The sequence below is a fragment of the Myotis daubentonii genome, chromosome 5, assembly GCF_963259705.1.
Source record: "Myotis daubentonii chromosome 5, mMyoDau2.1, whole genome shotgun sequence".
NCBI lineage: Eukaryota > Metazoa > Chordata > Mammalia > Chiroptera > Vespertilionidae > Myotis > Myotis daubentonii.
In genome coordinates this window covers 29,305,034-29,320,477 of record NC_081844.1, presented here as the reverse complement: position 1 = coordinate 29,320,477, position 15,444 = coordinate 29,305,034, and the positions used below count along the sequence as shown (strand labels likewise).

The 15,444-nt window shown below is 39.6% G+C and overlaps 1 protein-coding gene across 2 annotated transcripts in view; it reads right to left on the bottom strand.

The window, feature by feature from the left end:
• Positions 1–548, bottom strand: part of LOC132235107 (complement C3-like) — a 36,389-nt gene extending 35,841 nt beyond the window's left edge. The window contains exon 1 of one of the 2 annotated variants that reach the window (XM_059696929.1): positions 378–548. In XM_059696929.1, coding sequence (XP_059552912.1) covers positions 378–451 — 74 coding nt within the window. In that variant the 5' untranslated portion in view covers positions 452–548. The remainder of the gene's footprint in view (positions 1–377) is intronic. The other variant, XM_059696930.1, reaches the window with a different exon arrangement.
• Between the last annotated feature and the right edge of the window lie 14,896 nt (positions 549–15,444).

The window sequence follows — 15,444 nt, the reverse complement described above, 5'->3', positions numbered from 1 at the left end:
ACCCCCAACCCAGCCAACATAACCCCATGCCACAACTCTACACACACTGAAACCCATAAATCCTAAAACTGCAAACTCCCAAATCATGTACAGTCAAACCACCACACCCACAGAATCCCCAAACACCACCTGCACTCTGAACCTACAGACCCCCAGCTTCATAAACATCCACACACCCCTCTACACAATGCCTGGATTTCACAAACACCCAACCACAGACTCTCAAAATCACAGGCAGCCCCATTTATTAGCATTCCACCCCACTAACTCCTCCTCCGCAGGCATAGTGCACCCTGAATTCTACAAGGACCTGAACCCACAAATGCCCACTTCACCACAGAAGTTGCCTTGCTTGGGGCAGGGTCATGACTACTCACATGGGGTCCCCCAGGACCAGGGGGAGACTGCTCAGCAGCAGCAGCAGCAGGCTGGGACCTGAGGCAGGCCCCATGGTACAGGGACAGTGGAGGGACAGAGGGACAGAGGGACTGAGGGTCGGAGGGAGAGGACAGGGAGGACTGAGCAGAGGTTGCTGGAGGCCTCCTCTTATCTGGCTCCCACCTTTCCCCTACTCAGCCCAGCCCTCTACTCCCCATGGCCTCTCCCCTTTCTGAGGCTGCCCCAGATTTCTCAATAGTTTCCTAATTCCCTTGGCCAGCAAGCCCTGGAGTAAATAACCTGAGGACATGTCCTCCTCCAACAGAAGCACAAGTGCACCCTGCCTGGCTTTCCTCGGGGGCAAGGCCAGTGGGTGTAACAGGGACCTTTCACTGTTACACCCACATTGTAGTGGAGGAACTCTGAGGGCAAGGGACTCCCCCCTCCCCACCTCAGAAGTCTTGACCTGGCCCAGTCCAGTTTCGTCCATGCACTTATTAACCAAACCCTTCCTAGGAGTCTACTTCCAGAGTCTTCCATGCTGAGGTAGAGTGGGGAACAGACTCTAGCACAGACACTCCTAGCCATCTGTAGTGTGATCTCTAGTAGAGAAGAACTCTGCTTCTTGCAGGGTAAGAGAATGTTTCTTGGGGGAAGGGACAATTCAGCTGGGCTTTGAAATGTGCATAGGAATTCACTGCCCAGGTGAGCACTTTTTATAGGACAATGGGAGCCTGGAGCACCCTTCACCTACTCTTGTCAGGATGCCTGAATAGCTATGATGTTTTAAAAAGTAATTTTTGTGGACCATTGCTAGCTTTTGCATTTGTCTTATATCAGCATCCTCTTAGGATATTATTATTAAAAAGTATATTTATTTTTTGTGTTGATAGGTAATATATTCATATGATTTAGCATGTAAAAGGTAGAAATATATATATAGGGAAAATATGATTTTCTCCTGGACCTGTTACCACCAATCCAGGTCCCAGACATAACCATGTAATAAAGGATCATGATTTCTCTCCACAGATATCGTTTGCATTTATAAATGTCCACATATTGTCGGAACTAATATTGGCATGCTCAACATACAATCCTTGTAGTCCCCCTGAGTCATACCTTGTTTCTTTATAAACAGTTAGAGACTGTGGATTAATAGGGCCCAGAGAACTTCGACTTAAAAGGACTGCCTCACAGTACATTGTGTGAAAATCACGGTTTCCAACTGATGGGCACACTTTCTCGGATTGCAAACCGTACTCTTGCCACTTTGACTAAAAATGGCGGTGGAGTAAGTGTATGCTGCACTGACACGCTCCCAGGATCAAACTGGAATCAAAACTAAAATATGGAAAAACTTCTTGAATAATCAACAGAGACTCACTGGAGAGAACCCTGATAACCGAGGATGGAAAGTGGAGACCACATAGGGACTGGTAGGAGGCAGGAGGTGTAAAAGGACTGGCCAGGCTCCCACAGACAGCAACTGGAGTTCTGCAGAGATATCTCAACTGTGGGGTGGGGGAGTGGACGGGGGGGAGGGTTGGTGGAGGCTTTGAATTAAATCCCCAAGCTGTGAAAAGCAGTGGGGTTGCTGTCTGACAGGGAAAGAAGTCTAGAAATTCAGGCACCCTCTTAAAGGGCCAATGCACAAAATTCCTGTAGAGCCACTCACCTTGAGCTCTGGAAGAGGGAAGACAGAGTAAACTGGAGTGTGGGAGCAGGAGACAGGGTTGGGAGCTCTGGGTTTGGAGGTCAGAAGGCAGACACCCCAGTTTCCTGTGCTGAGTCATTACCTTATGCTGTGGAGGTCATCTTTCTAATGCAGACAACTGCTATCTAGGTGGTTTGGCATGGGGAAAAACTATTGGAAAACACCTAGGCCCATAATGTGGTTTTTCTGAAACTCACTAAAAGAATGATAATAATAAGTATCCTCCCTGCAGAAGCAATTGCCCCATCCTGCTGGAAAAAAAACTCTCACTAAACCTGTGGACAATTGCCTGAGGACTAGTCAAGACTAAATCCAATCAGTCTATAGGCATAGGTGGTCTCTGGAGGCTTTGAGTCTTTGCTTGATCTCATTAGTCAGAAACAGCTTTTGACACTGTCCTGCACTAGAGATTGAGAGGCATAGAAAAGCTACCTAATACATAGTCACAAACCCAAACAGGCAGCCAAAAAGAAACAACACCCAAATGAAAGAACAAGAGAATTCTCCAGAAGAAGAGATAAATGAAATGGAGATAAGAAATTTATCTGATACAGAACTGGATAGTTCAGAATATCAATGGTAAAGATGCTCAACACAGTAAGAGAAGACATAGTAACTATGAAAACAGAAACAAAGAATGACATTGCACAAATAAAGGACACATTGGAGGAATACACAGCAGATTAGGGAAAGTTGAGAATCACATCAGTGAATTAGAAGACAGGGTAGAAAAAAATCACTCAATCAGAGAACCAAACAGAAAAAATAATGAAACAACAGGCTGACAGCATAAGAGAGCTATGAAACAACAATATTTCAATAGGTGTGCCAGAGAAGGCAGAAAGTGAAAAAGGGATATAGAACATGTTTGAAGAAATAATGGTATAAAACCTCCCTACCTGGTAAAGGAAAAAGTCACACAATTCAGGAGGCACAGAAAGTCCCAAGCAAGAAGAACCCAACAGACCCATGCCCAACACAACATAATTAAAATGCCAAAAATTAAAGTCAAAATGAGAATCTAAAAGGCAACAAGAGATAAGCAAACTGTTACCTACAAATGATCTCCCATAAGGCTGACACTTGATTTCTCAGAAACTCTACAGGCCAGAAAGGAATGGTATGAAGTACTCAACATAATGGGGAGCAATGATCTGAAATCAAGAATATTATAGCCAGCAAGGCTATCATTCAAAATAGACAGGGAAATAAGTAGTAGCTTCCCAGACAAAAACACAGCCAGAGGAGTTCATCAACACCAAGCCAGCATTACAAGAAATGCTAAAGGGACTGCTATAATGAGAAGAAGAAACAAAGAGAGAGAAACCTAGCAGTACAAAATTAAAATGGCAATAAATAAATACCTATCAATAATAACCTTAAATGTAAATGAATTGAATGCTCCAATCAAAAGATATAGGGTAGCTGAATGGATACAAAAACCTGACCCAACTATATGCTGTCTACAGGAGACCTACCTAAGAACAAAAGACTCAGACAGGATGAGAGTTAAAGGATTGAAAAAAGCTGGGGTAGCAATACTCATATCTGAAAGAATAGACTTCAAAATGAAGGTCATCACAAGAGATAACAAAGATCACCACATAATACTAAAGGGATCCATCCAACAAGAGGATATAACCTTGGTAAACACATATGCACCCAATACAGGAGCACCTAGATAGATAAAAATCTTCTAGAGGATTGTAAGGAAGAGAATGACAACAATGCAGTCATAGTGGGGGAACTTAACACTCCACTGACTTCACTGGATAGATCTTCCAGAAAAAAAATTAACAAGGAAACAGTGACCCTAAAGGACACACTTGGTCAGATGGAATTAATTGACAATTATAGAACATTTCACCCCGAATTTGCAGAATATACATTTTTCTCAAGTACAGTCGGGCCATTCTCAAAGATGGATCAAATGTGAGGACAAAAAACAAGTCTCTACAAGTTCAAGATTTAAATGATATCAAGCATCTCCTCAGATCAAGGGGGAATGAAATTAGAAATCAACTACAGACAGTAAAAACACCCCAATAACATTCAAACACATAGAGGCTACAAGTATGATATTAAAAAATGAATGAGTTACCAACAAGATCAAGAAAGAAATAAAACCTTTTGAGAAACAAATGCAACTGAACAAAAAAAAAAATCCCAAATCTCTGGGACACAGCAAAAGCAGTCCCTAGAGGGAAGTTCATAGTACTACAAGCCTACCTCAAAAAACGAGAAAAATTAATAATAAACTTCTTAACCCTACCACTTAAAGAACTGGAAAGAGAACAAGAAAAGCCCAGAATAAGTAGAAGGGAGGTATTAATAAAAATAAGAGCAGAAATAAATAACATAGAGACTAAGAAAACAATATAAAAAAATCAAAGAACCCAAGAGCTGGTTCTTTGAAAGGATAAACAAAATTGATAAACTGTTAGTCAGACTCATCAAGAAACAAAGAAAGAAGACCCAAAAAATAAAATCAGAAATGAAAGTGGACACAGAATACAAAGAATTGTAAGAAAATACTATGAAAGACCATACGACAACAACATGAACAATGTAGATGAAATGGAGAAATTCCAGGAAAAATATAGTCTCCCAAAACTGAATCAGGAAGAATCAGAAAACCTGAATAGGCCAATAACAACTGAGGAAATAGAAGCAGTAATCAAAAAACTCGCAGCAAACAAAATCCAATGTAGAGATAGCTTCATAAAGGAGTTTTACCAAACGCTCAAAGAAGAATTAACACCTACCCTCCTCAAATATTCCAAAAATCCAAGAAGGAACGTTTCCAAGCTCCTTATGAGGCCAGCATTATCCTAATTCTAAACCGGATAAAGACACTACAAAGAAAGAGAATTAGAGGCCAATATCCCTGATGAACATAGATGCAAAATTCCTCAACAAAATATTAGCAAATCAGATCCAGCAGTATATTAAAAAGATCATACATCTTGACCAAGTGGAATTTACTCCAGGGATGTAAGGCTAGTACAATATTTGCAAATCAATAAATGTGGTACATCATATAAACAAATTGAAAGACAAAAATCACATGATCATATCAATAGACACAGAAAAAGCATTTGACAAAATTCAACACCCATTTTTGATAAAAACTCTCAACAAAGTGGGAATAGAGAGAGCATATCTCAACATGATAAAGGCCATATATGACAAACCTACAGCCAACATCATGGGCAAAAGCTAAAACCATTTGACTCAATGGGCAAAAGCTAAAACCACTTCCCCTAAGAACAGGAACAAGACAGGGATGTCTGTTTTCATCATTCTTACTCAACATAGTACTGAAAGTGCTAGCCACAGTTATCAGACAAGAAGAAGAAATAAAAGGCATTCAAATTGGAAAGGAGGAAGTAAAACTCTCATTATTTGTAGATGACATGATATTGTACATAGAAAACCCTAAAGACTCCACCAAAAAACAACTAGATTTAATAAATAAATTTGGCAATGTAGCAGGATACAAAATCAACACCCCCAAATCAATGGTTTCTTTTATACACTGATAATGAATTCTCAGAAAAAGAAACTAAACAAACAATCCTATTTACCATTGCAACAAAGAATTTAAGATACGTAGGAATACACTTAACCAAGGAGGTAACAGACATGTACACAGAAAACTATAGGTTGTTGAAAAAAGAGATAGAAAAAGTTATAAATAAATGGAAGAATATTCCGTGTTCTTGGATTGGTAGAATCAACATCATTAAAATGTCCATATTACCCAAAGGAATCTATAGATTCATTGCAATCCCCATTAAAATACCAATGGCAAACACAGAGCAGGGTAACGATTAAAGAACCAGCTCTGGGGAGTTGACCTCCCCAAATCAGTTTTAATTGCAATAGAGAAAATAAACCCTTGCTACTGGATAGAGAAGCCGTATAGCCTCAGAGGCCAACCCAAAAACACTGCCACCCAGAGGCTGAGCCACAAACTGACTCTTAGCTAAATACAAATTAAGCAGCCTGGGACACAAATACGGCCTGCTTTAAAATCAGGACTGTGATTTACAACACGGAGGAACAGTGTATCGCAGGGAAATTCAACACTCTCCTGAATATCTGGCAAGACCAAGGCGAGCCGGACTGAAGAGTAGAAGAACCGAAGGACCTTCACTACTGCAAATTTTTTTCTTTTCTTTTTTCACCTTTTAACTAAGACACCAATTTTTTTTCTTCTTTTTCCATCACCTGATTTTACCCTTTTAATTACTACATTTTTATTTTTAACCAGTATTATTACTGCTACCATTTAACCATTTTTTAAAGTGCCATTTTATTTTCTCTTTATTTTATTTTGGGATTAGTGTTCTCCATTCTATTTTCATCATTCCTTTAGCATCAATTTTCCCTACCTCAATTTTACCTCTATGCTAAAACCCTCTTCCTCACTTTTCCCCTTTTGTTGTCCTGTTTCTCTTACCCTATTCCTGCTTTAGATTTTCCCAATTCCTTCTTTTTTCCCCCTGTCAAAATTTCACCCTAGTTATATATCCTACTTCCACTCCACTGCTCTAAATCCTTATACACCTATCCCTTATCTTTCTTCACTATCCAAAATTTTTTCTCTCTTCTTTTATCTTTCTATTGTTTTGTTGCTGTTTGCTGATTGTTGAGTATATTGTTTTGTGTGTGTGTGTGTGTGTGTGTGTGTGTGTGTGTGTGTGTGTGTGTTGTTGTTGTTGTTGGTGGTGGTGGTGGTGGTGGTGGTGGTGTTTTTTTTTTTTTTTTTGGACTGGTTGTGAGGTTGTTTTGCTTTTTCTTTTTATTTTTTTTTCCTGCTGGTTTTTCCCCTCCCTCCACCTCCCCCCCCCCCCGGTTATTTTTGTGCTTCTGTTTTCCCTTGCCTCTCTTGATATTATTGGTTATTTGTAGTTTGCGTTCATCTCCAGGGATCTGTTGCTGGACTTTGTTGGGATTAGTGGAGGTTCTATCAGAGTTTTCTCCTCATATAAATAGTCTCTTCCCCTCTTCTACTTCATTCTCTCTTTTCACTCTTTTTCTTTTCTTTTTTTCCCCCCTCCTTTTTCCCAATTTCATTTTTGCACTCCTTTTCTTTTCTTTTCTTTTCTTTCCTTTTTTCTCTTTTCTCTTTTTCTCTTCTTTCTTCCTTATCCCCTAATCATCTTAATTTGGGCGGTCACCTTTATTTGGGGTTATTAATATCGTAAACATATTTGTGTTCAGTGCCTGGTATGTTGTGCCTTGTTGTGTTGTATTATGTGCCCTTAAATCAACCCAGCAGATCCACGCAACAGCAGCCTCCAGAGCACCACATCCTCTGAGGATCAGCAGCTGTACGTGAAGCCTCCCCCCACCAGCCAGAAGAGCCACCAAAGCTGTGAACAGCACCCACCAGAGGAGCTGCTGCCAACTGAGGATCAGCTCCTACCTCAACCGCCTGAGGAGCAACCACAGCCCAAGGAGCCACTGCCACCCAGGGAGCAGACACTGAACAACTCAACGTCTAAATATGTCAGTGAGATCAAACATGGGTAGACAAAGAAACCCCCAAAGGAAAGAAAAGGAGGACTCATCAGAAAAACAGCTAAGTGATACCGAGGCATGCAACATGACAGAAAAAGAATTCATAATAAGGGTCCTAGAGTGCATAAACCGGATGGAGGGGAAAAATCAACAACATATACAAGAAGCAAGAAGAGACAGATGAAAAAATCAACTACTTATGCAAGAAGCAAGAAGAAACAGACGAAAAAATCAACAACTTAAGTAAGACCCAAGAAGAAATGAAGAGCAATATAGCTGCAATAAAAAACACCATTGAAAGTATCAACAGTAGACTAGGAGAAGCGGAGGACCGAATTAGTGAATTAGAAGACAAGGAAGCAAAAAACACCCAAACTATACTGCAATTGGAGAAAAAAATTAAAAGATAGGAGGAGAGCCTAAGGGAGCTTTGGGACAACATGAAACAAAACAACATACGAATAATAGGGGTGCCAGAACAACAGAAAGAGGAACAAGGATTAGAAAACCTATTCGAAGAAATAATATCAGAAAACTTCCCTAGGTGGGGAAGAAAAAAGTCACATAAGCACAGAGAGTTCCAAACAAGGTGAACCCAAAAAGACCCACACCAAGACACATCATAATTACCATGGCAAATGTTCAGGACAAAGAGAGAATCTTACAGGTTGCAAGAGAGAGACGGAAAGTTACATATAAGCGGTCTCCCATTAGATTATCAAATGATTTCTCAACAGAAACACATCAGGCCAGAAAAGAATGGATTGAAATTTACAAAGTGATGCAAAGCAAAAAACTGAACCCAAGAATACTCTATCAAGCCAGGCTATCATTCAAAATTGAAGGGGAAATAAGAAGCTTCACAGAAAAAAAAAAAAGGCTAAGGGAGTTTATCACCACTAAGCCAGCAATGCAAGAAATGCTAAAGGGACTGGAGTAAAAAGAAAAAACAAAAAGCTCAGAAAGAAAATAGCCACACACAAAAAAAGAAACGGCTACAAACAAGTACCTTTCAATAATAACTTTAAACGTAAATGGACTAAATGCTCCAACCAAAAGACATTGAGTGGCTGAATGGATAAAAAAAACATGACCCATACATTTGCTGTCTACAAGAGACCCACCTCAGAAGAAGGGACTCACACAGGCTGAAAGTGAAGGGATGGAAAAATATCTTTCAGGCAAATGGAAATGAAAATAAAACTGGGGTAGCAATACTTATATCGGACAAAATAGACCTCAAAGTGAAGGCCATAACAAGAGATAAGGAAGGCCACTTCATAATACTAAAGGGATCAATACAACAAGAAGATATAACCCTGGTAAACAATATGCACCCAATGCAGGAGTACCCAAATACATAAAAAAAACTCCTGGAAGATATCAAAGGAGAGATCGACAACAGTATAATCATAGTAGGGGACTTTAATACACCACTGACATCACTGGATAAATCATCTAGACAAACACTCAGCAAAGAAACAGCAATTCTAAATGACTCACTAGATGAGATGGACTTAATTGACATCTTCAGAACACTTCACCCCAAAGCCACAGAATATACATTCTTCTCAAGGGCTCATGGACATATTCAAAAATAGACCACATATTGGGTCACAAACAAAGTCTCCCCAAATTCAAGAAGATTGAAATCATACCAAGCATCATCTCAGACCATGATAGCATAATATTAGAAATAAACTACAATAAAAACAACCCAAAATACTCAAACACTTGGAAGCTGAATAGCATGTTATTAAATATTGATTGGGTTACCAATGAGATCAAAGAAGAAATTAAAAACATCCTGGAAACTAATGACAATGAAAACACAACAATCCAAAACCTATGGGACACAATGAAAGCAGTCCTGAGAGGGAAGTTTATAGCTCTACAGGCCTATCTCAAAAAAACAAGAAAAAAATGGTAGTAAATCATCTAACTCTACAACTCAAAGAATTAGAAAGAGAGCAACAAGAAAACCCCAGAGTGAGCAGAAGGAAGGAGAAAATAAAGATTAGAGCAGAAATAAATGACATAAAGACCAAAAAAGCAATACAGAAAATCCAATGAAACCAAGAGCTGGTTCTTTGAAAGGATAAACAAGATTGATGAACCTCTAGCCAGGCTCACCAAGAAGCAAAGAGAGAGGACCCAAAAAACAAAATCAGAAATGATAGAGGCGAAATAACAACAGACCCCACAGAAATACAAATGATTGTTAAAAAATACTATGGACAGCTCTACTCCAACAAACTAGACAACCTGGAGGAAATGGACAAATTCTTAGAAAAATACAACATCCCAACACTCAATCAGGAAGAATCTAAAAATCTCAATAGGCCAATAACTATGGAAGAAATTGAAGTAGTCATCAAAAGCTTCCAGCAAACAAAAGCCCAGGACCTGACGGCTTCACAGGGGAGTTTTACCAAACATTCAAGGAAGAACTAAAACCTATCCTCCTCAGACTACTACAAAAAATTCAAGAGGAAGGAACACTTCCAAGCTCATTCTATGAAGCCAGCATCACCCTAATACCAAAACCAGGTAAAGACAACACAATGAAAGAGAATTACAGGCCAATATCCCTCATGAACATAGATGCCAATATCCTCAACAAAATCTTAGCAAATCGGATCCAGCAGTACATCAGAAAGATCATACACCATGACCAAGTAGGATTTATCCCAGGGATGCAAGGATGGTACAATATCCGCAAGTCAATAAATGTGATACATCACATAAACAAATTGAAAGAAAAAAACCACATGGTCATATCAATTGATGCAGAAAAAGCATTTGACAAAATCCAACACCCATTTTTGATAAAAACTCTCAGCAAGGTGGGGGTAGAAGGATCATTCCTCAACATAATAAAAGCCATATATGACAGGCCCACAGCCAACATCATACTCAATGGACAAAAACTAACGCCATTTCCCCTAAGGACAGGGACAAGACAGGGATGCCCACTCTCACCACTCCTGTTCAACATAGTACTGGAAGTATTAGCCATTACAATTAGACAAGAAGAAGAAATAAAAGGCATCCAAATTGTAAAGAGGAAGTAAAACTGTCCTTATTTGCAGACAACATGATATTATACATACAAAACCCTAGAGACTCCATCAAAAAACTACTAGACTTAATACATGAATTTTGCAATGTAGCAGGATACAAAATTAACCCCAAGAAATCTGAAGCATTTCTATATGCCAATAGTGAACTTTCAGAAAGAGAGACTAAAAAAACGATCCCATTTACCATCGCACCAAAAAAATTAAGCTACCTAGGAATAAACTTAACTAAAGAGGTAAAAGACCTCTACTCAGAAAACTACAGGACGTTGAAAAAAGACATAGAGGAAGACATAAACAGATGGAAGAACATACCGTGTTCATGGATTGGTAGAATCAACATCATTAAAATGTCCATACTACCCAAAGCAATCTATAAATTCAACGCACTTCCCATTAAAATACCAACAGCATACTTCACAGATATAGAACGAACTCTCCAAAAATTCATCTGGAATAAAAAAAGACCCCGAATAGCTGCAGCGATCCTGCGAAAGAAGAACAAAGTAGGTGGGATCTCAATACCAGATATCAAGCTGTATTACAAAGCCACTGTTCTCAAAACTGCCTGGTACTGGCACAAGAACAGACATATAGATCAGTGGGATAGAATAGAGAGCCCAGAAATCGGCCTGAACCAATATGCTCAATTAATATTTGACAAAGGAGGCAAGAACATACAATGGAGTCAAGATAGTCTCTTCAATAAATGGTGTTGGGAAAATTGGACAGATGTATGCAAGAAAATGAAACTAGACCGACAACTTACACCATACACAAAAATAAACTCAAGATGGATAAAGGACTTAAATGTACAATGGGAAACCATAAAAATTCTAAAAGAATCCAAAGGCAATGAAATCTCAGATATATGCCGAAGCAATTTCTTCACTGATACAGCTCCTAGGGCATTGGAAACTAAAGAGAAAATGAACAAATGGGACTACATCAAAATAAAAAGCTTCTGCACAGCAAAAGAAACCATCAACAAAACAACAAGAAAACCCACTGCATGGGAAAACATATTTGCCAATGTCATATCTGATAAGGGCCTAATCTCCAAAATTTATAGGGAACTCATACAACTTAACAAAAGGAAGATAAACAATCCAATCAAAAAATGGGCAAAGGATCTAAATAGACACCTTTCAAAAGAGGACATTCAGAAAGCCAAGAGACATATGAAAACATGCTCAAAGTCACTAATCATCCGAGAGATGCAAATCAAAACAACAATGAGGTATCATCTCACACCTGTCAGACTGGCTATCATCAACAAACGACAAGTGCTTGAGAGGATGTGGAGAAAAAGGAACACTCGTGCACTGCTGGTGGGAATGCAGACTGGTGCAGCCACTATAGACGACAGTATGGAATTTCCTCAAAAAACTAAAAATGGAACTCCCATTTGACCCTGTGATCCCTCTTCTAGGAATATATCCCAAGAAACCAGAAACACCAATCAGAAAGGATATATGCACCCCTATGTTCATAGCAGCACAATTCACCATAGCTAAGATCTGGAAACAGCCTAAGTGCCCATCAGTAGATGAATGGATTAGAATACTGTGGTACATCTACATGATGGAATACTATGCTGCTGTAAAAAAGAAGGAACTCTTACCATTTGCAACGGCATGAATGGAACTGGAAAGCATTATGCTAAGTGAAATAAGCCAGTCAATGAAGGAAAAATACCACATGATCTCACTCATTCATGGATAATAAAGACCATTATAAACTTATGAACAATAATAGATACAGAGGCAGAGCTGCCTCAAACAGATTGTCAAACTGCAGCGGGAAGGCTGGGGAGGGTTTGGGGGCAGGAGGGAGGGGGATAAGAGATCAACGGAAGGACTTGTATGCATGCATATAAGCATAACCAATGGACATAAGACACTGGGGGGTAGGGGAGGCCAGGCGATTGTCAAGGGCGGGGCGGGGGGGGAGGAAGGACACATATGTAATACCCTTTGTAATACTTTAAGCAATAAAATAAATAAAATAAAATTCTAAAAAAAAATACCAATAGCATACATCACAAATATGGAGCAAATACTCCAGAAATTTATATGGAACCAAAAAAAGCCCCTGAATAGTTGCAGCAATCTTGACAAAGAAGAACAAAGTTGGAGAAATCACAATACCAGACTTCAAGTTATACTGCAAAGCCACCTTAATCAAAACAGCCTGGTACTGGCACAAGAACAGGCATACAGATCAATGGAACAGAACAGAGACCCCAGAAATGGACCCAAACCATTATGATCAATTAATGTTTGACAAAGGAAACAAGAGCATACAATGGAGTCAAGACAGTCTCTTCAATAAATGGTGCTGGTAAATTTGCAGAGATACATGCCAAAAATGAAACTAGACCACCAACTTACACCATACACAAGAATAAACTCAAAATGGATAAAAGACTTAAATGTAAGTTGGGAAACTGTAAATATCCTAAATGAACCATAGGCAGCAAAATCTCAAAGATCTCTTACAACAATATGTCTCTGGGTACATCTACTAGGGCAGAGGAAACTAAGGAGAATATAGACAAATGGGACCACATCAAAATAAAAAGTTTCTGCTCAGCAAAAGAGACCATCAACAAAACGAAAAGGGAGCCCGCTGTGTGGGAGAACATATTTGGCAATGATACATCTGTTAAAGGGTTAATATTCAAAATATATAAGGAACTCATACAACTTAGCAGAAGGAAAACAAATAATCTGATTTAAAAAATGGGCAATTGACCTAAATTGACACTTTTCCAAAGTGGCCATACAGATAACCAAGAGACATATAAAAAATGTGCAAAGTCACTGATCATCAGAGAGATGTAAATTAAAATGGCAATGAGGCATAACCTCACACCTGTCTGAATGGCTACCATCAACAACTCAACCAAAGACAGGTACTGGCGAGGATGTGGAGAAAAGGAAACCCTAGTGCATTGCTGGTGCCAGTGCAGACTGGTGTAGCCATTATGGAAAACAATATGGAGTTTCCTCAAAAAAATTAAACTTGGAACTGCCATTTGACCCAGTGATCCCACTTCTAGGAATATATCCCAAGAAATTTAAAAACACCAATCAGAAAGAATGTATGCATTCCTATGTTCATAGCAACACAATTTACAATAGCTAAGATCTGTAAACAAGTGCCCATCAGTAGATGAGTGGATAAAAAAGCTGTGCTACTTTTATACCATAGGAAACTATGCAGCAGTAAAATAGAAGAATCTCTTACCCTTTTAGACAACATGGAGGGACCTGGAGAGTATCATGCTAAGTGAAATAGGTCAGTCAGAGGAAGACAAGTATCACATGATCTCACTCATATGTGGAATCTAAGTAACAAAATTGAAGCATAGTAATCCATCCTTTGGAAAACTTGTTTGAAACTGCTGTTTGAATTACTCTGTTATTCTTAAACAGTCCCTTGTTCCATAAGTCAACTCTTTTATTTTTAGAAAATGACTTTGCTTTTTACCTTGAATAATAGAAAAGATAAAGTTAACTGTCTGACCTTGCAAGCTAGCCATCTAAAAGAGATACACTGATACTGATAATACTCCTACATTCTCATGCCAGATGTCTGTACAGATATGATATATACTCAAGGTTACAAGCTGTCTGAAAAAATAACTTACACAAAGACCTAGAAGTATATAAAAAGGGAATACTCCTTCCTTTGTTTGCTCAGAATTTGACAGAGATATCCTGCTCTGAGCCTGGGTGTAATAAAGGCTCCTAATTAATTGGCATGTTAAGGCAACTTGTATCTAGCTTGCTGACTTACAATACAACAAAGTGAACTGATGAACAGAGGCGATCCAGAGACTGGAAGCATGGAAGAGAGTGGGGAATCTTGGGAGGGTGGGAGGGTGGGAGGCAATCAACCAAAGACCTTGTATGCATATATGCATGGCCCATGAACATAGACAGTGGGGGGCAGAGGGCCTGGGGTGGGTTTGGGAGGGGTTGAGGTGGGAGAGATCTAGAGGGGTTCAATGGGGAAAATAGGAGGACATATGTAATATTTTCAACAATAAAGATTTATTTAAAAAACAAAAGAAAAACAAACCATACTCTTGCCAGTGAGTTATGAGCCTGCGTCACTTTTCACTTGTGTCACTTATTGGTGGTCTCAAACCCCTGAGAACCACCCTGCGACTCAGCTTCCCCATGTGAAATGGGGATTGGGGGAAGCAGTAGGGAAAACTGACAGTTTCCTGCAAGGCCAGCAAGTATGTAAATCAATACAATTACAGAGGGGAATTCAGCGCTATCTAGTAAGATTACCAATGCCTATAGGCTTTGATCTGTGTTATCTTCTTTCCTTACAAAACAGGTCAGTAAAGTGGGCAATATGATAACCCGGGAACTGGATCTGAGTTCCTGTAAACCACGCTCTTGCTCTTTTCCCGGCTGTGCCAGAGTGGGGGAGGCACAGAGAAACAGAACAAACCTGGCCTCTGTCTGCTGTGATTGCGACACCCCTTCTTTAGAAGAGGAGGGAGTACAAACAGACCTGCTTATTCTCCAGAATTGGGATTGAACTTCTGAAACTGGGGTGGGGTGCCTGCTAAGATCACCCAGGCTCCAATACTCCCCTTGTTCCCTCCCCCGGTGCCCCCAAACTCCCACCCCACTTCCGGATGTTATTAGAGCTTTGAGCTTTCAGGTTTTGTGGTTGGACAGCATTGAGGAGTTCCTGGCCTGGCCTCTGTCTCCC